This window comes from Poromitra crassiceps (assembly GCF_964638095.1).
Source record: "Poromitra crassiceps genome assembly, chromosome: 1".
NCBI classification, from domain to species: Eukaryota; Metazoa; Chordata; class Actinopteri; order Beryciformes; family Melamphaidae; genus Poromitra; species Poromitra crassiceps.
In genome coordinates, this window is record NC_139623.1 from 29,377,719 (window position 1) to 29,394,670 (window position 16,952).

Below are 16,952 nucleotides of genomic sequence, written 5' to 3' on the forward strand. Positions count from 1 at the left end.
CTAGATTTTAACGCTTTCTGTTCCATAGACGTTGTAGCCTTCTCGATACGTGGCAAAATTCTGGGCATTTGCTGGAGGGGCTGGCTTAAAGTTTTGGGCATTGGGCATTTGGGCCAGCTTCAGTCTTTTGGTTTCTTCCCGTGATTTATAGCAGAACTCTATCAAAGCCACAGTCATAGCCAGGCCAAGCCCTCCAACCAGAATATAGAAGACTCCAGCCACATTGCTCAGGCTTAGTGCACTTGTCTTGTCCTGGGGGAGGTAGAGAGCATGATTAAGACTCTGGAAGTGATAGTTTGAGGCTCACCTCAAACTTAATGTACACCCACACCAACAGAAATCCTACAAGTACATCCAGCCTCACTACACATTAACTAACCATTCCCAAAGGTAACCAGTTGCTTCTACAAAACCCCTTGGAGACATACTTTGCCTAGTTTTGAGGTAAACTGGGAGCAACTTACTGCAGGAGAAAAGAGCCAACTCTCAGGCTGTATCTACTCTACCAGCTGGGTCGGTGAATGTAGAGAGAAAGGCTCGACCTACTCTACTTCATGGTCTCTTTATGAGGCCACCTCTATAATAGGAAGGTGGTCATTGTCGTACAGGTCTAAACATTAAACCCTCGATTCACTACCATAGCTTCTCAACTTAACCTTCAACACACTGCAGTCTACATTTTCAATCAAAAGTGGCAAGCTGTGGAAGGCGAATTGAACCATTTTGCTGCTATTAAAAGCCAAACTGTAATATTGAAATTCATTTATGTGAGTTTTACCATTTGCATTTGAAGCCTGGGGTGGTTTAAACGCTGAGTGGCAGTACAGACTCTAGTTCCTATTAGATACCCTAACCCTGTCAGTACAGACTCTAGTTCCTATTAGATACCTAACCCTGTCAGTACAGACTCTAGTTCCTATTAGATACCTAACCCTGTCAGTACAGACTCTAGTTCCTATTAGATACCTAACCCTGTCAGTACAGACTCTAGTTCCTATTAGATACCTAACCCTGTCAGTACAGACTCTAGTTCCTATTAGATACCTAACCCTGTCAGTACAGACTCTAGTTCCTATTAGATACCCTAACCCTGTCAGTACAGACTCTAGTTCCTATTAGATACCTAACCCTGTCAGTACAGACTCTAGTTCCTATTAGATACCCTAACCCTGTCAGTACAGACTCTAGTTCCTATTAGATACCTAACCCTGTCAGTACAGACTCTAGTTCCTATTAGATACAACCCTGTCAGTACAGACTCTAGTTCCTATTAGATACCTAACCCTGTCAGTACAGACTCTAGTTCCTATTAGATACCTAACCCTGTCAGTACAGACTCTAGTTCCTATTAGATACCCTAACCCTGTCAGTACAGACTCTAGTTCCTATTAGATACCTAACCCTGTCAGTACAGACTCTAGTTCCTATTAGATACCCTAACCCTGTCAGTACAGACTCTAGTTCCTATTAGATACCCTAACCCTGCCAGTACAGACTCTAGTTCCTATTAGATACCCTAACCCTGTCAGTACAGACTCTAGTTCCTATTAGATATCTAACCCTGTCAGTACAGACTCTAGTTCCTATTAGATACCCTAACCCTGTCAGTACAGACTCTAGTTCCTATTAGATACCTAACCCTGTCAGTACAGACTCTAGTTCCTATTAGATACCTAACCCTGTCAGTACAGACTTTAGTTCCTATTAGATACCTAACCCTGTCAGTACAGACTCTAGTTCCTATTAGATACCCTAACCCTGTCAGTACAGACTCTAGTTCCTATTAGATACCCTAACCCTGTCAGTACAGACTCTAGTTCCTATTAGATACCTAACCCTGTCAGTACAGACTTTAGTTCCTATTAGATACCTAACCCTGTCAGTACAGACTTTAGTTCCTATTAGATACCTAACCCTGTCAGTACAGACTTTAGTTCCTATTAGATACCTAACCCTGTCAGTACAGACTCTAGTTCCTATTAGATACCTAACCCTGTCAGTACAGACTTTAGTTCCTATTAGATACCTAACCCTGTCAGTACAGACTCTAGTTCCTATTAGATACCCTAACCCTGTCAGTACAGACTCTAGTTCCTATTAGATACCTAACCCTGTCAGTACAGACTCTAGTTCCTATTAGATACCTAACCCTGTCAGTACAGACTCTAGTTCCTATTAGATACCTAACCTTGTCAGTACAGACTCTAGTTCCTATTAGATACCTAACCCTGTCAGTACAGACTTTAGTTCCTATTAGATACCTAACCCTGTCAGTACAGACTTTAGTTCCTATTAGATACCTAACCCTGTCAGTACAGACTTTAGTTCCTATTATATACCCTATGGGTACCCTAAGGGGAACCCCTTCTCCGTTTGGAAAGGCCTCAAAACAATTACCAACTACAAACCAAAGTCCCCACGGACGACTGACAGCCTCCTCCTCGCCAACGAGCTCAACGAGTTTTACTGTAGGTTCGAGACAGAGAAGCTCCCCCCCACCCTCCTTCCCCACGCCTCCCGGCCACACCCCCTGTCCTCAGTCCCCAGTGGTGACCCCACCTCCCCTGCCTCCCCCCCCCACACACTCCCCCCTTCCCCCCCACACACTCCCCCCTCCCTCCTCCCCTGTCTCCCCTCCCCCTCCCCCCCCCCCCCCCCACCCCCTCCCTCTCTGTCACCGAAAGGGAGGTAAACCGCCTGTTTAAGAGCCAAAACCCCCGGAAGGCGGCCGGACCAGACTCTGTCACACCTGCCACCTTGAAGCACTGCGCCGACCAGCTGTCCCCGGTGTTCACCAACATCTTCAACACCTCGCTGGAGCTGTGTCGGGTCCCAGCGTGCTTCAAGGCCTCGACCATCATCCCCGTCCCCAAAAAGGCCAAGGTCACAGGCCTTAATGACTACAGACCTATCGCGTTGACGTCTGTAGTCATGAAGGTCTTTGAGCGCCTGGTCCTGGCCCACCTGAAGTCCATCACAGACCCTCTACTAGACCCCCTGCAGTTTGCATACCGAGCCAACAGATCCACGGACGACGCCGTGAACATGGCTCTGCACTTTGTCCTGCAACATCTGGACCATGCAGGCACCTACGCCAGGATCCTGTTTGTGGACTTCGGCTCGGCATTCAACACGATCCTACCACACATCTTAGAACGCCAGCTGTCCCTGCTGCGGGTGCCGGCCTCTACCCGCAGGTGGATCACGGATTTTCTAACCAACAGGTCACAGCGGGTGAAGCTAGGGAAATTCATCTCCCTTTTAAAGTTCATCAGCACTGGCTCCCCGCAGGGCTGCGTTCTGTCTGCCCTACTATTCTCCCTGTACACCAACAGCTGCATCTCCCTCCACTCGTCGGTCAAGCTCCTGAAGTTTGCAGACGATACCACCTTGGTAGGCCTCATCTCCAATGGGGATGAGTCCGCCTACAGGAGGGAGATCACGCGGCTAGAGAGCTGGTGTAAAGACAACAACCTGGCCTTCAATGCTCTCAAAACAGTGGAGATGGTAGTTGACTTCAGGCGGAAGGCAGCCCCTCCCCCCCCGCTCAACTTGGGAGGCACCCCAGTGGCCTCTGTTGAGTCTTGCCGCTTCCTTGGCATGACGATCTCCCGGGACCTGAAGTGGGAGCTGAACATCGACGCTCTCATGAAGAAGGCCCGGAAGAGGATGTACTTCCTGCGGCAGCTAAAAAAGTTCCGGCTGCCGAGGTCTATGCTGACTCAGTTTTACACCTCCATCATTGAGTCCATCCTCACCTTCTCCATCATCACCTGGTTCCCTGCGGCTACGGTCAAGGACAAGACCAAGCTGCAGCGGGTGATTCGATCAGCGGAGAAGGTGATCGGCTGCCCCCTCCCCTCTCTCCAGTCCCTACATGACACCAGGGCCTTGAAGAGGGCCAGAAAGATTATGGCTGACCCATCCCACCCGGGTCATGCCCTCTTTTCCATGCTTCCTCACGGTAGGCGGCTACGCCTGCCAGTGACTCTAAAAAACCGTCACAGACTCAGCTTCTTCCCCTCAGCAGCACGTCTCGTAAACCAGTCAGGTATCCCCCGGTTCCCCCCCCCCCCTAAAGGGAGCTGCCTCGGGCCTGAACCCTTATCCAAATATTTGCACTGCCCATACCTGTATGATCACCAAATATTGCACTTTCTTGTCCTGTTGTTCCACTGTATTTGCCTCGTTTTGCACTGTCCCTTTTATGTGAAAAAAGTTTAAGCACTTTAATGCCAAAACAAGTTCCTATATGTTACAAAACATAATGGTGAATAAATGATATCTGATTCTGATTATTCTGATTCTAACCCTGTCAGTACAGACTCTAGTTCCTCTCAGATACCCTAACCCTGTCAGTACAGACTCTAGTTCCTATTAGATACCTAACCCTGTAAGTACAGACTCTAGTTCCTATTAGATACCTAACCCTGTCAGTACAGACTCTAGTTCCTATTAGATACCCTAACCCTGTCAGTACAGACTCTAGTTCCTATTAGATACCTAACCCTGTCAGTACAGACTCTAGTTCCTATTAGATACCCTAACCCTGTCAGTACAGACTCTAGTTCCTATTAGATACCCTAACCCTGTCAGTACAGACTCTAGTTCCTATTACTGTAGATACCCTAACCCTGTCAGTACAGACTTTAGTTCCTATTAGATACCCTAACCCTGTCAGTACAGACTCTAGTTCCTATTAGATACCTAACCCTGTCAGTACAGACTCTAGTTCCTATTAGATACCCTAACCCTGTCAGTACAGACTCTAGTTCATATTAGATACCCTAACCCTGTCAGCACAGACTCTAGTTCCTATTAGATACCCTAACCCTGTCAGTACAGACTCTAGTTCCTATTAGATACCTAACCCTGTCAGTACAGACTTTAGTTCCTATTAGATACCTAACCCTGTCAGTACAGACTTTAGTTCCTATTAGATACCTAACCCTGTCAGTACAGACTCTAGTTCCTATTAGATACCCTAACCCTGTCAGTACAGACTCTAGTTCCTATTAGATACCCTAACCCTGTCAGTACAGACTCTAGTTCCTATTAGATACCCTAACCCTGTCAGTACAGACTCTAGTTCATATTAGATACCCTAACCCTGTCAGTACAGACTTTAGTTCCTATTAGATACCTAACCCTGTCAGTACAGACTTTATTTCCTATTAGATACCTAACCCTGTCAGTACAGACTCTAGTTCCTATTAGATACCCTAACCCTGTCAGTACAGACTTTAGTTCCTATTAGATACCCTAACCCTGTCAGTACAGACTCTAGTTCCTATTAGATACCCTAACCCTGTCAGTACAGACTCTAGTTCCTATTAGATACCCTAACCCTGTCAGTACAGACTTTAGTTCCTATTAGATACCCTAACCCTGTCAGTACAGACTCTAGTTCCTATTAGATACCTAACCCTGTCAGTACAGACTCTACTTCCTATTAGATACCCTAACCCTGTCAGTACAGACTCTAGTTCCTATTACTGTAGATACCCTAACCCTGTCAGTACAGACTTTAGTTCCTATTAGATACCCTAACCCTGTCAGTACAGACTTTAGTTCCTATTAGATACCCTAACCCTGTCAGTACAGACTCTAGTTCCTATTAGATACCTAACCCTGTCAGTACAGACTCTAGTTCCTATTAGATACCCTAACCCTGTCAGTACAGACTCTAGTTCCTATTAGATACCTAACCCTGTCAGTACAGACTCTAGTTCCTATTAGATACCTAACCCTGTCAGTACAGACTCTAGTTCCTATTAGATACCCTAACCCTGTCAGTACAGACTTTAGTTCCTATTAGATACCTAACCCTGTCAGTACAGACTTTAGTTCCTATTAGATACCTAACCCTGTCAGTACAGACTCTAGTTCCTATTAGATACCCTAACCCTGTCAGTACAGACTTTAGTTCCTATTAGATACCCTAACCCTGTCAGTACAGACTTTAGTTCCTATTAGATACCCTAACCCTGTCAGTACAGACTCTAGTTCCTATTAGATACCTAACCCTGTCAGTACAGACTCTAGTTCCTATTAGATACCCTAACCCTGTCAGTACAGACTCTAGTTCCTATTAGATACCTAACCCTGTCAGTACAGACTCTAGTTCCTATTAGATACCTAACCCTGTCAGTACAGACTCTAGTTCCTATTAGATACCTAACCCTGTCAGTACAGACTCTAGTTCCTATTAGATACCCTAACCCTGTCAGTACAGACTTTAGTTCCTATTAGATACAACCCTGTCAGTACAGACTCTAGTTCCTATTAGATACCTAACCCTGTCAGTACAGACTCTAGTTCCTATTAGTTACCCTAACCCTGTCAGTACAGACTTTAGTTCCTATTAGATACCCTAACCCTGTCAGTACAGACTCTAGTTCCTATTAGATACCTAACCCTGTCAGTACAGACTCTAGTTCCTATTAGATACCCTAACCCTGTCAGTACAGACTCTAGTTCCTATTAGATACCTAACCCTGTCAGCACAGACTCTAGTTCATATAGATACCCTAACCCTGTCAGTACAGACTCTAGTTCCTATTAGATACCTAACCCTGTCAGTACAGACTCTAGTTCCTATTAGATACCCTAACCCTGTCAGTACAGACTCTAGTTCCTATTAGATACCTAACCCTGTCAGTACAGACTCTAGTTCCTATTAGATACCCTAACCCTGTCAGTACAGACTCTAGTTCCTATTAGATACCTAACCCTGTCAGTACAGACTCTAGTTCCTATTAGATACCCTAACCCTGTCAGTACAGACTCTAGTTGCACACCTAGCAGACAGGTTCACTGGCTTATTCATTTATATAAAGTGATTCAAGTGTTTCTCCTTCCTGTGACACCCCATCCTTGAAACGTGACGACTGAATGCCATTTGACCACTGTATGGCCAGATGGTATTCAAAGGTTCAGTTTGGAGTTTTCCAGAGTAAGGATGCTTGTCGCTAAGCAGCAGTGCTTTATGTTGATGGTGTCAATATACACAGTCTGCAAACAAATTAATAAGAACACCAATAAACTACATTTCAATAGAGGTTTGGTCTATGGAATAGCAGTATAATGGTTACAATTCTGGGATTCAACTTTTCATAATTTGATATGAATAAAAAAATAATTGTGCATAATCATGCAACTTTTTAAAATATTTTTCTAGATAGTAATGAAGTCATGTTTAAAGTCATGTAATGAATGAGTGTGGAGTAAGAGTAAGTGTATTTTAAAATGTTTTGTAGATGTTATTCTAAGGGCAGACAGTCATCTATATGTCATGTCTGACAGAATGTATGCTTTAGATGTTTGCATATGAACAGTTAAGAGGTCAAAATGCATTTTGCAATCAGTATAAAAAGACCTGCAGCGACTGACCTTACTTCCAGAGTCCTTGGTTCCACATTCACCCTTATCGTACCACCATTTGTTTTTCAGCTTGTCTAAGATGCCTTGTTCACTGAGTTTCAATACTGCAAGGTTTACAGGAGTTCTTCACGTGGGAAATAACATAAATAACATTTTATTATGTTATTTTATGTTATTCAACTTTTTTTAAATGACTTTATATTGTGCAAAGCGATACAGTAGGGTCCTGGCCAAGACATCACAGATAGCAGGCAAGACTACAGTAAGATGTGACCTTTCATAATCCACCATGACTACCCTAGTATGCCAGACCCTACCTGTATCGCTTTGAGTAATCGGCACACACTGATCAAAAGACAATAAGATTTGAACTTGCAGATAAGAAGCTGCTGCATAGCCTTACAGAATGAATGCAGTAATTGCTAAGGGCACTTTTTTGTTGCCATGGGCAGCCTTTTAAATGTTCAGCAAGGTGGATCTAACAGGAACCCTTTCTTGACAACAAACAAAACAATAGCAGTCCAATTTCAAAACAGCTATGGATAGCCAATGTCTCGCAAAACTGCCCCTTTTAGATGAGTGCCCCATGATGAAAAGCAACTTTCTGTTCCAAAAACATCAGCATAATGTGGAGTGATAATGATTATCACACTGATTATCTGCAGTTAGGTTTATTAGTTTTTTTCCCTGTTTATTCAGCTATACTCATCAGGATATTTTCCAGTCATCTGATTCCAAATAGATTTGGCTGAAGGAGTCTCTAGAGACACTTTTTGAACCAAATCCTGGATGAGGGGAGTCAGTCTGGGGCTTTTGTTTTCCAAGACATTATGCTCGACTTGACTGCTAGATTTCCAAGCTTATTTCCTTTCAGAAAAATATCAGTGTTTGTAATCGAACATCATTAAATATATTGTATTCACCACTGTATTCTTTGTATGTCAAATACAAATCACAGTTTTGATAATATATATAGTTATACAAAAAAAAATCAAGACATCATGCATGATCTTGAATGGATGATGTTGTGCAGTCCTGTCCTCCAATCAGAGCGGCTTTTCTATTTCTGTCTAGTCTAAGAGAGCAGTGATGAATATTGTGCTACAAAGTCAAATAGCAGAAAATAATGTTTCAAAGTCTATTGAGGATTTAAGCCGTCAAACTACTATGAATTGACAAAGACCAGCGATAATTTCATCTGGGCAAGAGACCCAATTTGAAGTAATTTTTTTCTACTTGTATAGATTTGACCATTTCACTTGTTATAATGTTACCGTTTCTGCTTTTTGGCTTTGCAGCGTATGGAGGGCTGAAACAAAGTTGGACATGAATGGCCTCTTGCTAGAGTGGAATGCTTGTTACACTTCAACTATGTATTTCTCAGAGCAACAAAGATCAGACACAGTGAACTCTCAAAATGAGTTGGACAATGACAGTTTGGATGCTTTGGTTCTGCTGTATCATGTTACACTGTAACATTTGGGGATATTTTCATCAATTTGGGAAGAAACATACAAATCTACTTTTTTAGGCTATATATCATAAATTCTAACATTGTGATTTCTATGAATCTGAACTTAGCATCAGTAATCATGTGATTTTTTTCAGGTGTTTTTCCACCTCCATTGAATTTCAATGCATCCCTGTGAGTTTCTACAGAGACTAGTCTGTGCTAAATTACTCTCACACCATAACTAAAGCATGGATGGATAAATGACCAGAAGTGAGAATTCCCCTGCAGTGATCACTAAAGCAGCACATTTCCTCACATGAATAAGCTCTGGTATCATCCCTATAGAGTTTAATAGGAAAATAATTAGGAAACAACGCTAAAGCCATCCATTCCTGTTATGAATCTGTTGCAGGAGGTTGAGGGTTGGAGGATCATTAACTTATAGTAATTTACCCTTGTAACGATAACTAAGGCAGAAATTCTGGCAAGGGAGAGCATTTCATGAGGCGGAAACAGTAGTTAGACATTTAAGAAATAAAATATGTAAGAAAGGCTTTATCATCTCAAATCCTTCAAACACTAATGGGCTAGTGTACTGTAGTAACACAAATGAGCAATTAGGTTTATGAATAGTCTTTACATGGCATTTGTAAAGACAGAAGTCAAAGCTCTTTCATGGCTGAGTCTTTTCATGTCGTCGAAGCTGCTGCAATTATTGGTGAACATGTTTGAGTCCAAATTAAAGCCAAGGCTTATTTGACACATTTAAAACAGCCTTCTCCCAAACCCAGCTGCCATGTTCCCAAACACACACAATACTGGCAGGAAGTTCTGTCTGTACCAAATGTACTGTATCATGTAACTTGCAGTATGTGAAAAATATCTTTACATTTCCATGTATTCACTATTAAAACAATACTAAAGTGATAAAACAAGTATAGTGTGATCATTTTATCATGCCTCATATCACAACACCCATAATGGGTAGTCTTTTACTCCTTTAAATTGTAGTTAGTATTTTTCCAATATAAACTCTGTCAAACATGGAGAACAGTACAACACCTGGCATTTTCAGTACACTGATTTCCTGTGTACCTGTGTCTAAATTCAAAGAGAACCCAAAACAAGCAGTGTCATTCTCACTGCTGACTGACCCTCGGGACGATAGCCTACAAGTCTGCTTCTCCTACCAAGCCCCCAAAGCACCGTGGGTATGTGATCATCTTGTCCTAGAGCCCACAACACTTTACCAGCTACAATAAGCAGGAACACAAGTAGGCTACATTTCCCCATTAAAATATAGTAATATGACAACAGTTTGGTCTGTCTTAGTAGGCATTTCCTGCTGCCTTCTAGTATCAGAGGGAAAACAAAGACTTTGAGCTGCACCAAATCTCTGGTGGAGCAGTGATTTACTCTACAGCTCCATGGAGAATGAACTGGAACAGATGACAAAGGTGACTGTAACCAGACCGTCACAGTTACTGGCAAACAACCAAGAGCACTGCTAAGGGGTTCTAGAATATGAAGCTCAAGCTAATTTAAAAACTCAGACACAGACAAATGTATTAATGCAATTATATGCAACTGTATAGCAGCTCTTGATCTTGTTGGCCATCACACCCGAAGCATAGCCCCGATCAAAACATTAGACTGGTACGTAAGCAGAAAGTTGAAATGTAAGGGTTATCAACAGAAGTCTTTCTCTCTCCCTCACTCACCCACACATAGGGCCTACAGACTTGTTCCATTGTCCATTTAACTTTGGCTGTCTGATAAAAACAATATTCATGTTCAAGATATGGATTATTAATTAATACACAGGACAAGATGTTACTATCCCTTGTGCCAACATCTGAGGAAAAACACATTTAGAAGCCCAATCCAGAGAAGTGAGAAATCCCCACATTACAACCACATCACTGTCATGCCTCTCGCTCTCACTCTCTCTCTCACTCTCCCTGCTTCTGTCTGACACAATATGCGACAGCTCATTAATTATGCACACTGTGGATAAGTGAAATAATTCATTAAAATCAGGGATTATCTGATGCAAGTTAACTGATGTCTAAAGTGGTTCTCTTGAAAACCAATGGAATAGTTTCTCAGAGGGCATTAGTCAAATTCCCACAACATTGACAGCTATTATGGTTAACTTCACTCAGGCTGGTTGTTCTGACATTTGGGTGCCAGCATCTCACATGCTCAGTCACCTTTTATGTTCAAAATAATGACTGAAATCTTACAAAAGTAATACCAATAAATGGCTTGTCCCCAGCCTATACGTTACAAATAAACGGTTTACTCCAAGGTTTAGATTAAAGATCAAAAGCATATGACCCCACAAAGCCTCATTCATTGTCAATCAAATATTCTTGATTGACTATTCTTGCCAACGGTAACACTTCATAATACTGTAACACAAAAAATGGGTAGTTACTGAGGAACGAGTAAGGAACGAACCATTAGTTCATGAATAGTTAATGATTAGTTAATGAGTAGTTGATAGGTAGTTCCTTAATGGTAGTTACTTAAGAACTGACCATTAGTTACCATGTTAACGAACCAGTAAGTAATGATTACTTCCCTAAATTTTTTTTTTTTTAATATTTCACTAGTTCTTGGCTCAAACACTTAGTAAAAAAAACACTTTTTTTGGTAGGGTTTACATATCGCACTTCCGGTGGGCGTGGCCTAACCAAAGTAGGCTAGAACTGTAGCCACGCCCCCAAGGAGTTCGAATGTTAAAAAATAGGCTCCGCCCCCTTTCCCTGGCTTCCGGCGGGGGTAGGTGGAGCCAAAAAAGGTAACTCCGCCCCTGAAGGTCGTAGAGCCTCGGGGGCGTGGTTTTAGTGGGGTACCTCGATCTCCTAAGTGGGGTAGGGTACTTTACTAAAGTGGGAGGAGCTACACTTTTTAAATTTGCATACTTGAATAAATTCGTCTTCACTAGTAAAGTAAGCAGGAAGTAATGGTATATTCCTTAGGAACAACTCAGGAAGATGTACTGCTTCACTTGAGGGGGCACAAACATGGGAACTAATGGTAAAGTAAGCAGGAAGTAATGGTGTATTCCTTAGTAACTACTCAGTAAGATGTACTGCTTCACTTGAGGGGGCACAAACATGGGAACTAATGGTAAAGTAAGCAGGAAGTAATGGTGTATCCCTTAGTAACTACTCAGTAAGATGTACTGCTTCACTTGAGGGGGCACAAACATGGGAACTAATGGTAAAGTAAGCAGGAAGTAATGGTGTATCCCTTAGTAACAACTCAGGAAGATGTACTGCTTCACTTGAGGGGGCACAAACATGGGAACTAATGGTAAAGTAAGCAGGAAGTAATGATGCACTAACATGGTAAGTAATGGTAAGGTAATCATGAAGTAACGATGAGTACTCATGAACAACTGGTAAGTATTTGGTGGAGTCATGCTCACGAACATGGTAACTAATAGTCAGTTCTTAAGGAACTACCTGTTCATGAACTAGTGAAATATTAAAAAAAAAATTTTTAGGGAAGTAATCATTACTTACTGGTTCGTTAACATGGTAACTAATGGTCAGTTCTTTAGTAACTACCATGGGAACTAATGGTCAGTTCTTAAGTAACTACCATTAAGGATCTTTAAGGAACTACCCATTAACTATTAATGAACTAGTGAATGAAAACATATAAAAAAAAAAAAAAATTAGGGAAGTAATCATTACTTACTGGTTCGTTAACATGGTAACTAATGGTCAGTTCTTAAGTAACTACCATTAAGGAACTACCTATCAACTACTCATTAACTATTCATGAACTAATGGTTCGTTCCTTACTCGTTCCTCAGTAACTACCCATTTTTTGTGTTACAGTATTATGAAGTGTTACCTTGCCAACAATAGCATTTGTGATTTATTTAGGGCGGTTTGGGAAAACTGTTCTTCAGTTGAATGACTCCGGTTCAAGCAGCAATAATTTGCTACCTGGAGTATTAATACACCAAAGACTATCAAATTCTGTCTTCATAAATATTCACTTACAGTCATAAACAGTGTTGGTCAAGTTACTTTAAAAATTTAATAGACTACATATTACTAGTTACTTCTATTTGAAAGCAATAAGTTACTTTACAATATTACTGTCTGTGTAGAGTAACTCGTTACTTATTACACTACTTTTGCATTACTTTTACAAAAACAACAGCAGCAGCAGAATGACATCGCCGCCCCGGAACCATCCTGAAAAATAATTTCAACCGCCTTCAAGTCAGTATAAACAATCCAAAATTCTAAATGTTATTCTTTTCATTTGTTATTGTCATCTATAGTGGTTATTTGCATAAAAGCACAGTTTGATTAGGAAATGATTGTATCTTTTTTAAATATGTGCTTTGATTTAAAAAAAAAAAAACTCAATTTGTAACTTGAGTTACTTGACAAAGTAACTGGTATAATATTACTGAAATCCTATAAGTCATGTTACTTTTGTAATGAGTTACCCCCAACACTGGTCATAAATCAGCAAATTGAAGTTCTCGCCACCTGACAATTGAGAAACTAAGAGTGAGGCTATCGTTTGACATTTAGCAATCAATTCCAATCTTATTACTAAAATCTGTCTTCGCAAATCATTTCCATATATACAGCATTTCCTTGATGGTAAGTATGGAGTACGAATACAACCTACTGAGTGATCAAATACCTGTTGTGTACTTAGAAAGTACAGGAAGCGCTCACCTTCAGTTCCTCAAATTTAAGTTTCCTTCAGTACCGTACTCTTGCAATTACTCTACAAACAGGAACTTGAAAATGATATCTATAGAAAAACTAAGAGCATACAAAGAGTATACAAGACACAATTAACACACTAGCTCATGCAAAATACTGACTCTAATGGCCAAATTTAAAGACATAAATAACAGAAACTAGATTGACCCACAACGATATCAATAACAGTTTTGAATGAAATGACCTGGCTGTGAGTACTACTTCTACTTCTACTCTTGTGTGAATGTGAATGAGCATGTACAGTATGAACACAAACAGTCAAATGTCTACTTCATAAAACGTCCATGATGTTTACATTGAGGTATAAATAAACAGATGTGTTCAATTGGTTTTTCTCCCCAGTGGTTGTTACATACAATATATTTCAAGCGCATTGTTCAATTACCAACACGTGCATTTCTGTGAGCAAAATAAAGACAAAGAAATGTGGCAGTCAGGCGTGATCGTCTACACTCTGTCTACCAAGGGATCGAGGCAGATTGCTCGTGAGAGGAGACGGCTTCTCTGAGTTGCCGCACAGGTAGTATCCATATCCCGCTCACTCAGGAATGAATGACTAGAGTCCATAGCGGCAAAGTTAGCCCTTCTCATCTCACAATATGCCAAATGTACTGTGGTCATGATGCAAGCTGAAGAGCAGAGGCGGAGACGGATCCGCAGTCGGGCCGTTACCGTGCCCTGGGCTCTGAAACACAAGATCAGGGGCCGCATTTATCGAAAGGTCGCATAATCTGATTTGACCTCAGATGAAAACGGTGCGTGGGTGGAGATCCACATGGGTGTCATCATTAGAAACCTTGATCTTGGCTGGAGAAAGCTCCCAGCGCTACAGGCAGCGCCCCGCTTTGATGTGCACACATCTGAATCAGTGTAAAGCAGGCGAGCATGGGGACATTATGCTGAAATGCCTGCAGTGTTTTGCACACAGCATATAGAGATGTTCTAGTTGGTGGGGAACCGGAGCTTGTCTCTGTGCAATGTAATTAATTCAACTTATACATTACAGGTGTGAATGCAGCTTCAGTTATTTTTACATAAAATGTGAAAAATAATCGTAGGCTACAATGATGCTGAGATTTTTTTTTTTTTTTTTTTATGGGGCCCCTGGTCATATTCTCCACTCTGTTTACAGGTCAGGAGCGGCCATGGAAAGACTTTGACTGGCCTTGGATGAAGACCAGCCAAAGTAGCCTGCCACAGCGGTGGTCTCACACTTTACTCAGTGAGAAGATGTTGGTGTCAGACAGAAGTTTGGACCGTTAGGTGTCACTTTGCCATTAGAATTCTCACGTTTGCCTGCGATGCTTAGTCCCCTCAAGACCACGCTGTCCCCCTCGCCGGCCCTAATGCCCAGGCGGCAGATATCGGAGAGTGCATTCTTCTTATTGACGGAGTTCAGTGAGATTATAGGTCTTATTGGCGTTACTTTGAAAAACAGAATGCCAATTCTGCGAAACACCCTGAAGTTACAACACTATCCTCGTTGACCTGTAGATATAAAAACCAGAGGGAAAGTGTGTTTTTCTGTCTTTCATAACCACAGGCCAAACTACTAAAAAGATGCCTCTTGGGAAACACCACAAATGCTATCTCTCTCTCTCACCTCAATGGATACTAGCATAAATAATAATAATACAAAATCATCATCTGTCCTAATTCTGTATCCCAGCATTTTTGTTGTTATAAATATCACAATTACTTTTAGTCTTTTTCCTCCATTAGCCAAGCAAAGGGTTCCCAGTTTGATCTCAGTTGCACAGTTAAAATTGAAAAAACAAACGCATACAATTGTGTTAAGTTGTCTGGCTGTGATTGGGCCTACATGTTACAGTCAGTGACGCCAGCCTTGCCGATTACTCTGTTCTAGGATACCCGACTTTGGTGACATTGAGGCTGACCTTAGAGTCACCTCCCCCGCTGCCGCACTCTCCCTTGTCGTACCACCATTTGTTTTTCAATTTGTCCAAGAGGCCTTGCTCATTCAGTTTTAACACTGCCAGGTTAACAGCATTTCTTGAAACGATAAAACATAACTTGTAAGAAAATGAACAGGTCCGTGAGAAATCTAATATAGAATATTAGAAATAGTGGAAAAATAGTGATCAATATCAATGGTTCATAAAGGGAGCACGGAAAGGACAAATTGGTCAAGAATTTCACTGGCGTGGAAAGGGTAAGAAGCATTTGACAGTTTGACAGCAAAGAAAGTGTTAAATATTAGAGAGGTGGCATGGAGTCACATTGCTTATAAGTGAAGTGTGCGGGATGGGGACATTTGGTCATTGAGAGTAGAGAGAACAACATCCAGCATGCAAAGTTATCATTCATCACAACTGACAGAGCAGCATTTTGAGTAGCAAGTTAAGGAAAATATATTTCAACATTAAAATTAGAAGCAATGCAAGGGGCACCACAGAGGGACTGAGGAAAGAGGTCAAAACAAACAAGGACGGGTAGGGTGAGAGTGCACATCAACATTCAAATGGATTTAGTAAATGTGACTAAAACACCAATAGCACTTTCATTAAGAGAAAGAAGAAAATAACACAGAGACAGAAACCAGATAGATAAAACAGAATAGAAAATGTCTGATTGAAATACTGTTAACTCATCGATGCACTTGAGAGAAAAAAAGAATAAGAATTAAGGAGTGAGGAAGAAGAGAATGACCACAGGACATCAGGGTAGGTGGAATACTATAACAACATGGGGAGGATATTGTTATATTATCCCACCCACCTTAATGCAGAGCCTTTAGGCGTGGCCACACCATAGCCCTTAGAGTCGAGGTTGCCGCCCACTTTCATGGTGTCGCATGGCTTCCGCTGCTCTATGTACTCGTTCATAGTGGATTCGAGAAGAAAGGCGAACTTGCCCTTCGACTTTCGTACCCGGGCCACCCCATCTGGTGTGGTCTTGGCGAACACCGAGGGTTCGGCCGATTTCATGTATGACCACATTTTCTCATAAACTGCTATTTTGGAGCGCTGCATGCGAAGGGGGAAAGAGAGAAGACAGAAGCAGGTTAGTTAGGCAGGTGAAAATATCCACAACCTTTACCCTGACAACAAACCCCCCCCCTCCCCGAACTTGGCCAATTGCCTGCTAGGGTGTCCCGGTCGTTGCTCCAGAGCTGTAAACGAGCACATGCCTCCTCCGATACATGTGCAGTCTCCAGCCACTTATTTTCACCTGAGAGCGAGGACTTTCACAGGCAGGACGTAGCACGTAGGATGATCACGCTATTCCCCCCAGTTCCCCTCCCATCGAACAGACTCCGCAGCTGACCAGAGAAAGCGCTAGTGCAGCGACCAGGACACATATCCTTAATCCGGCTTCTCACC

General features: G+C 41.9%; 1 protein-coding gene across 2 annotated transcripts in view; it reads right to left on the reverse strand.

Annotated features, from left to right (window-relative positions):
* The window catches only part of LOC310773329 (glutamate receptor 3-like), a gene marked incomplete at both ends in the record, with an annotated part of 166,662 nt that continues 149,710 nt past the window's right edge, over window positions 1-16,952 (reverse strand). The window contains 3 exons of one of the 2 annotated variants that reach the window (XM_083633204.1): window positions 1-252; window positions 7,393-7,507; window positions 16,348-16,595. In XM_083633204.1, coding sequence (XP_083489330.1) covers window positions 1-252; window positions 7,393-7,507; window positions 16,348-16,595 — 615 coding nt within the window. Of the gene's footprint in view, window positions 253-7,392; window positions 7,508-15,506; window positions 15,622-16,347; window positions 16,596-16,952 lie in introns of both variants that reach the window. The other variant, XM_083633203.1, reaches the window with a different exon arrangement.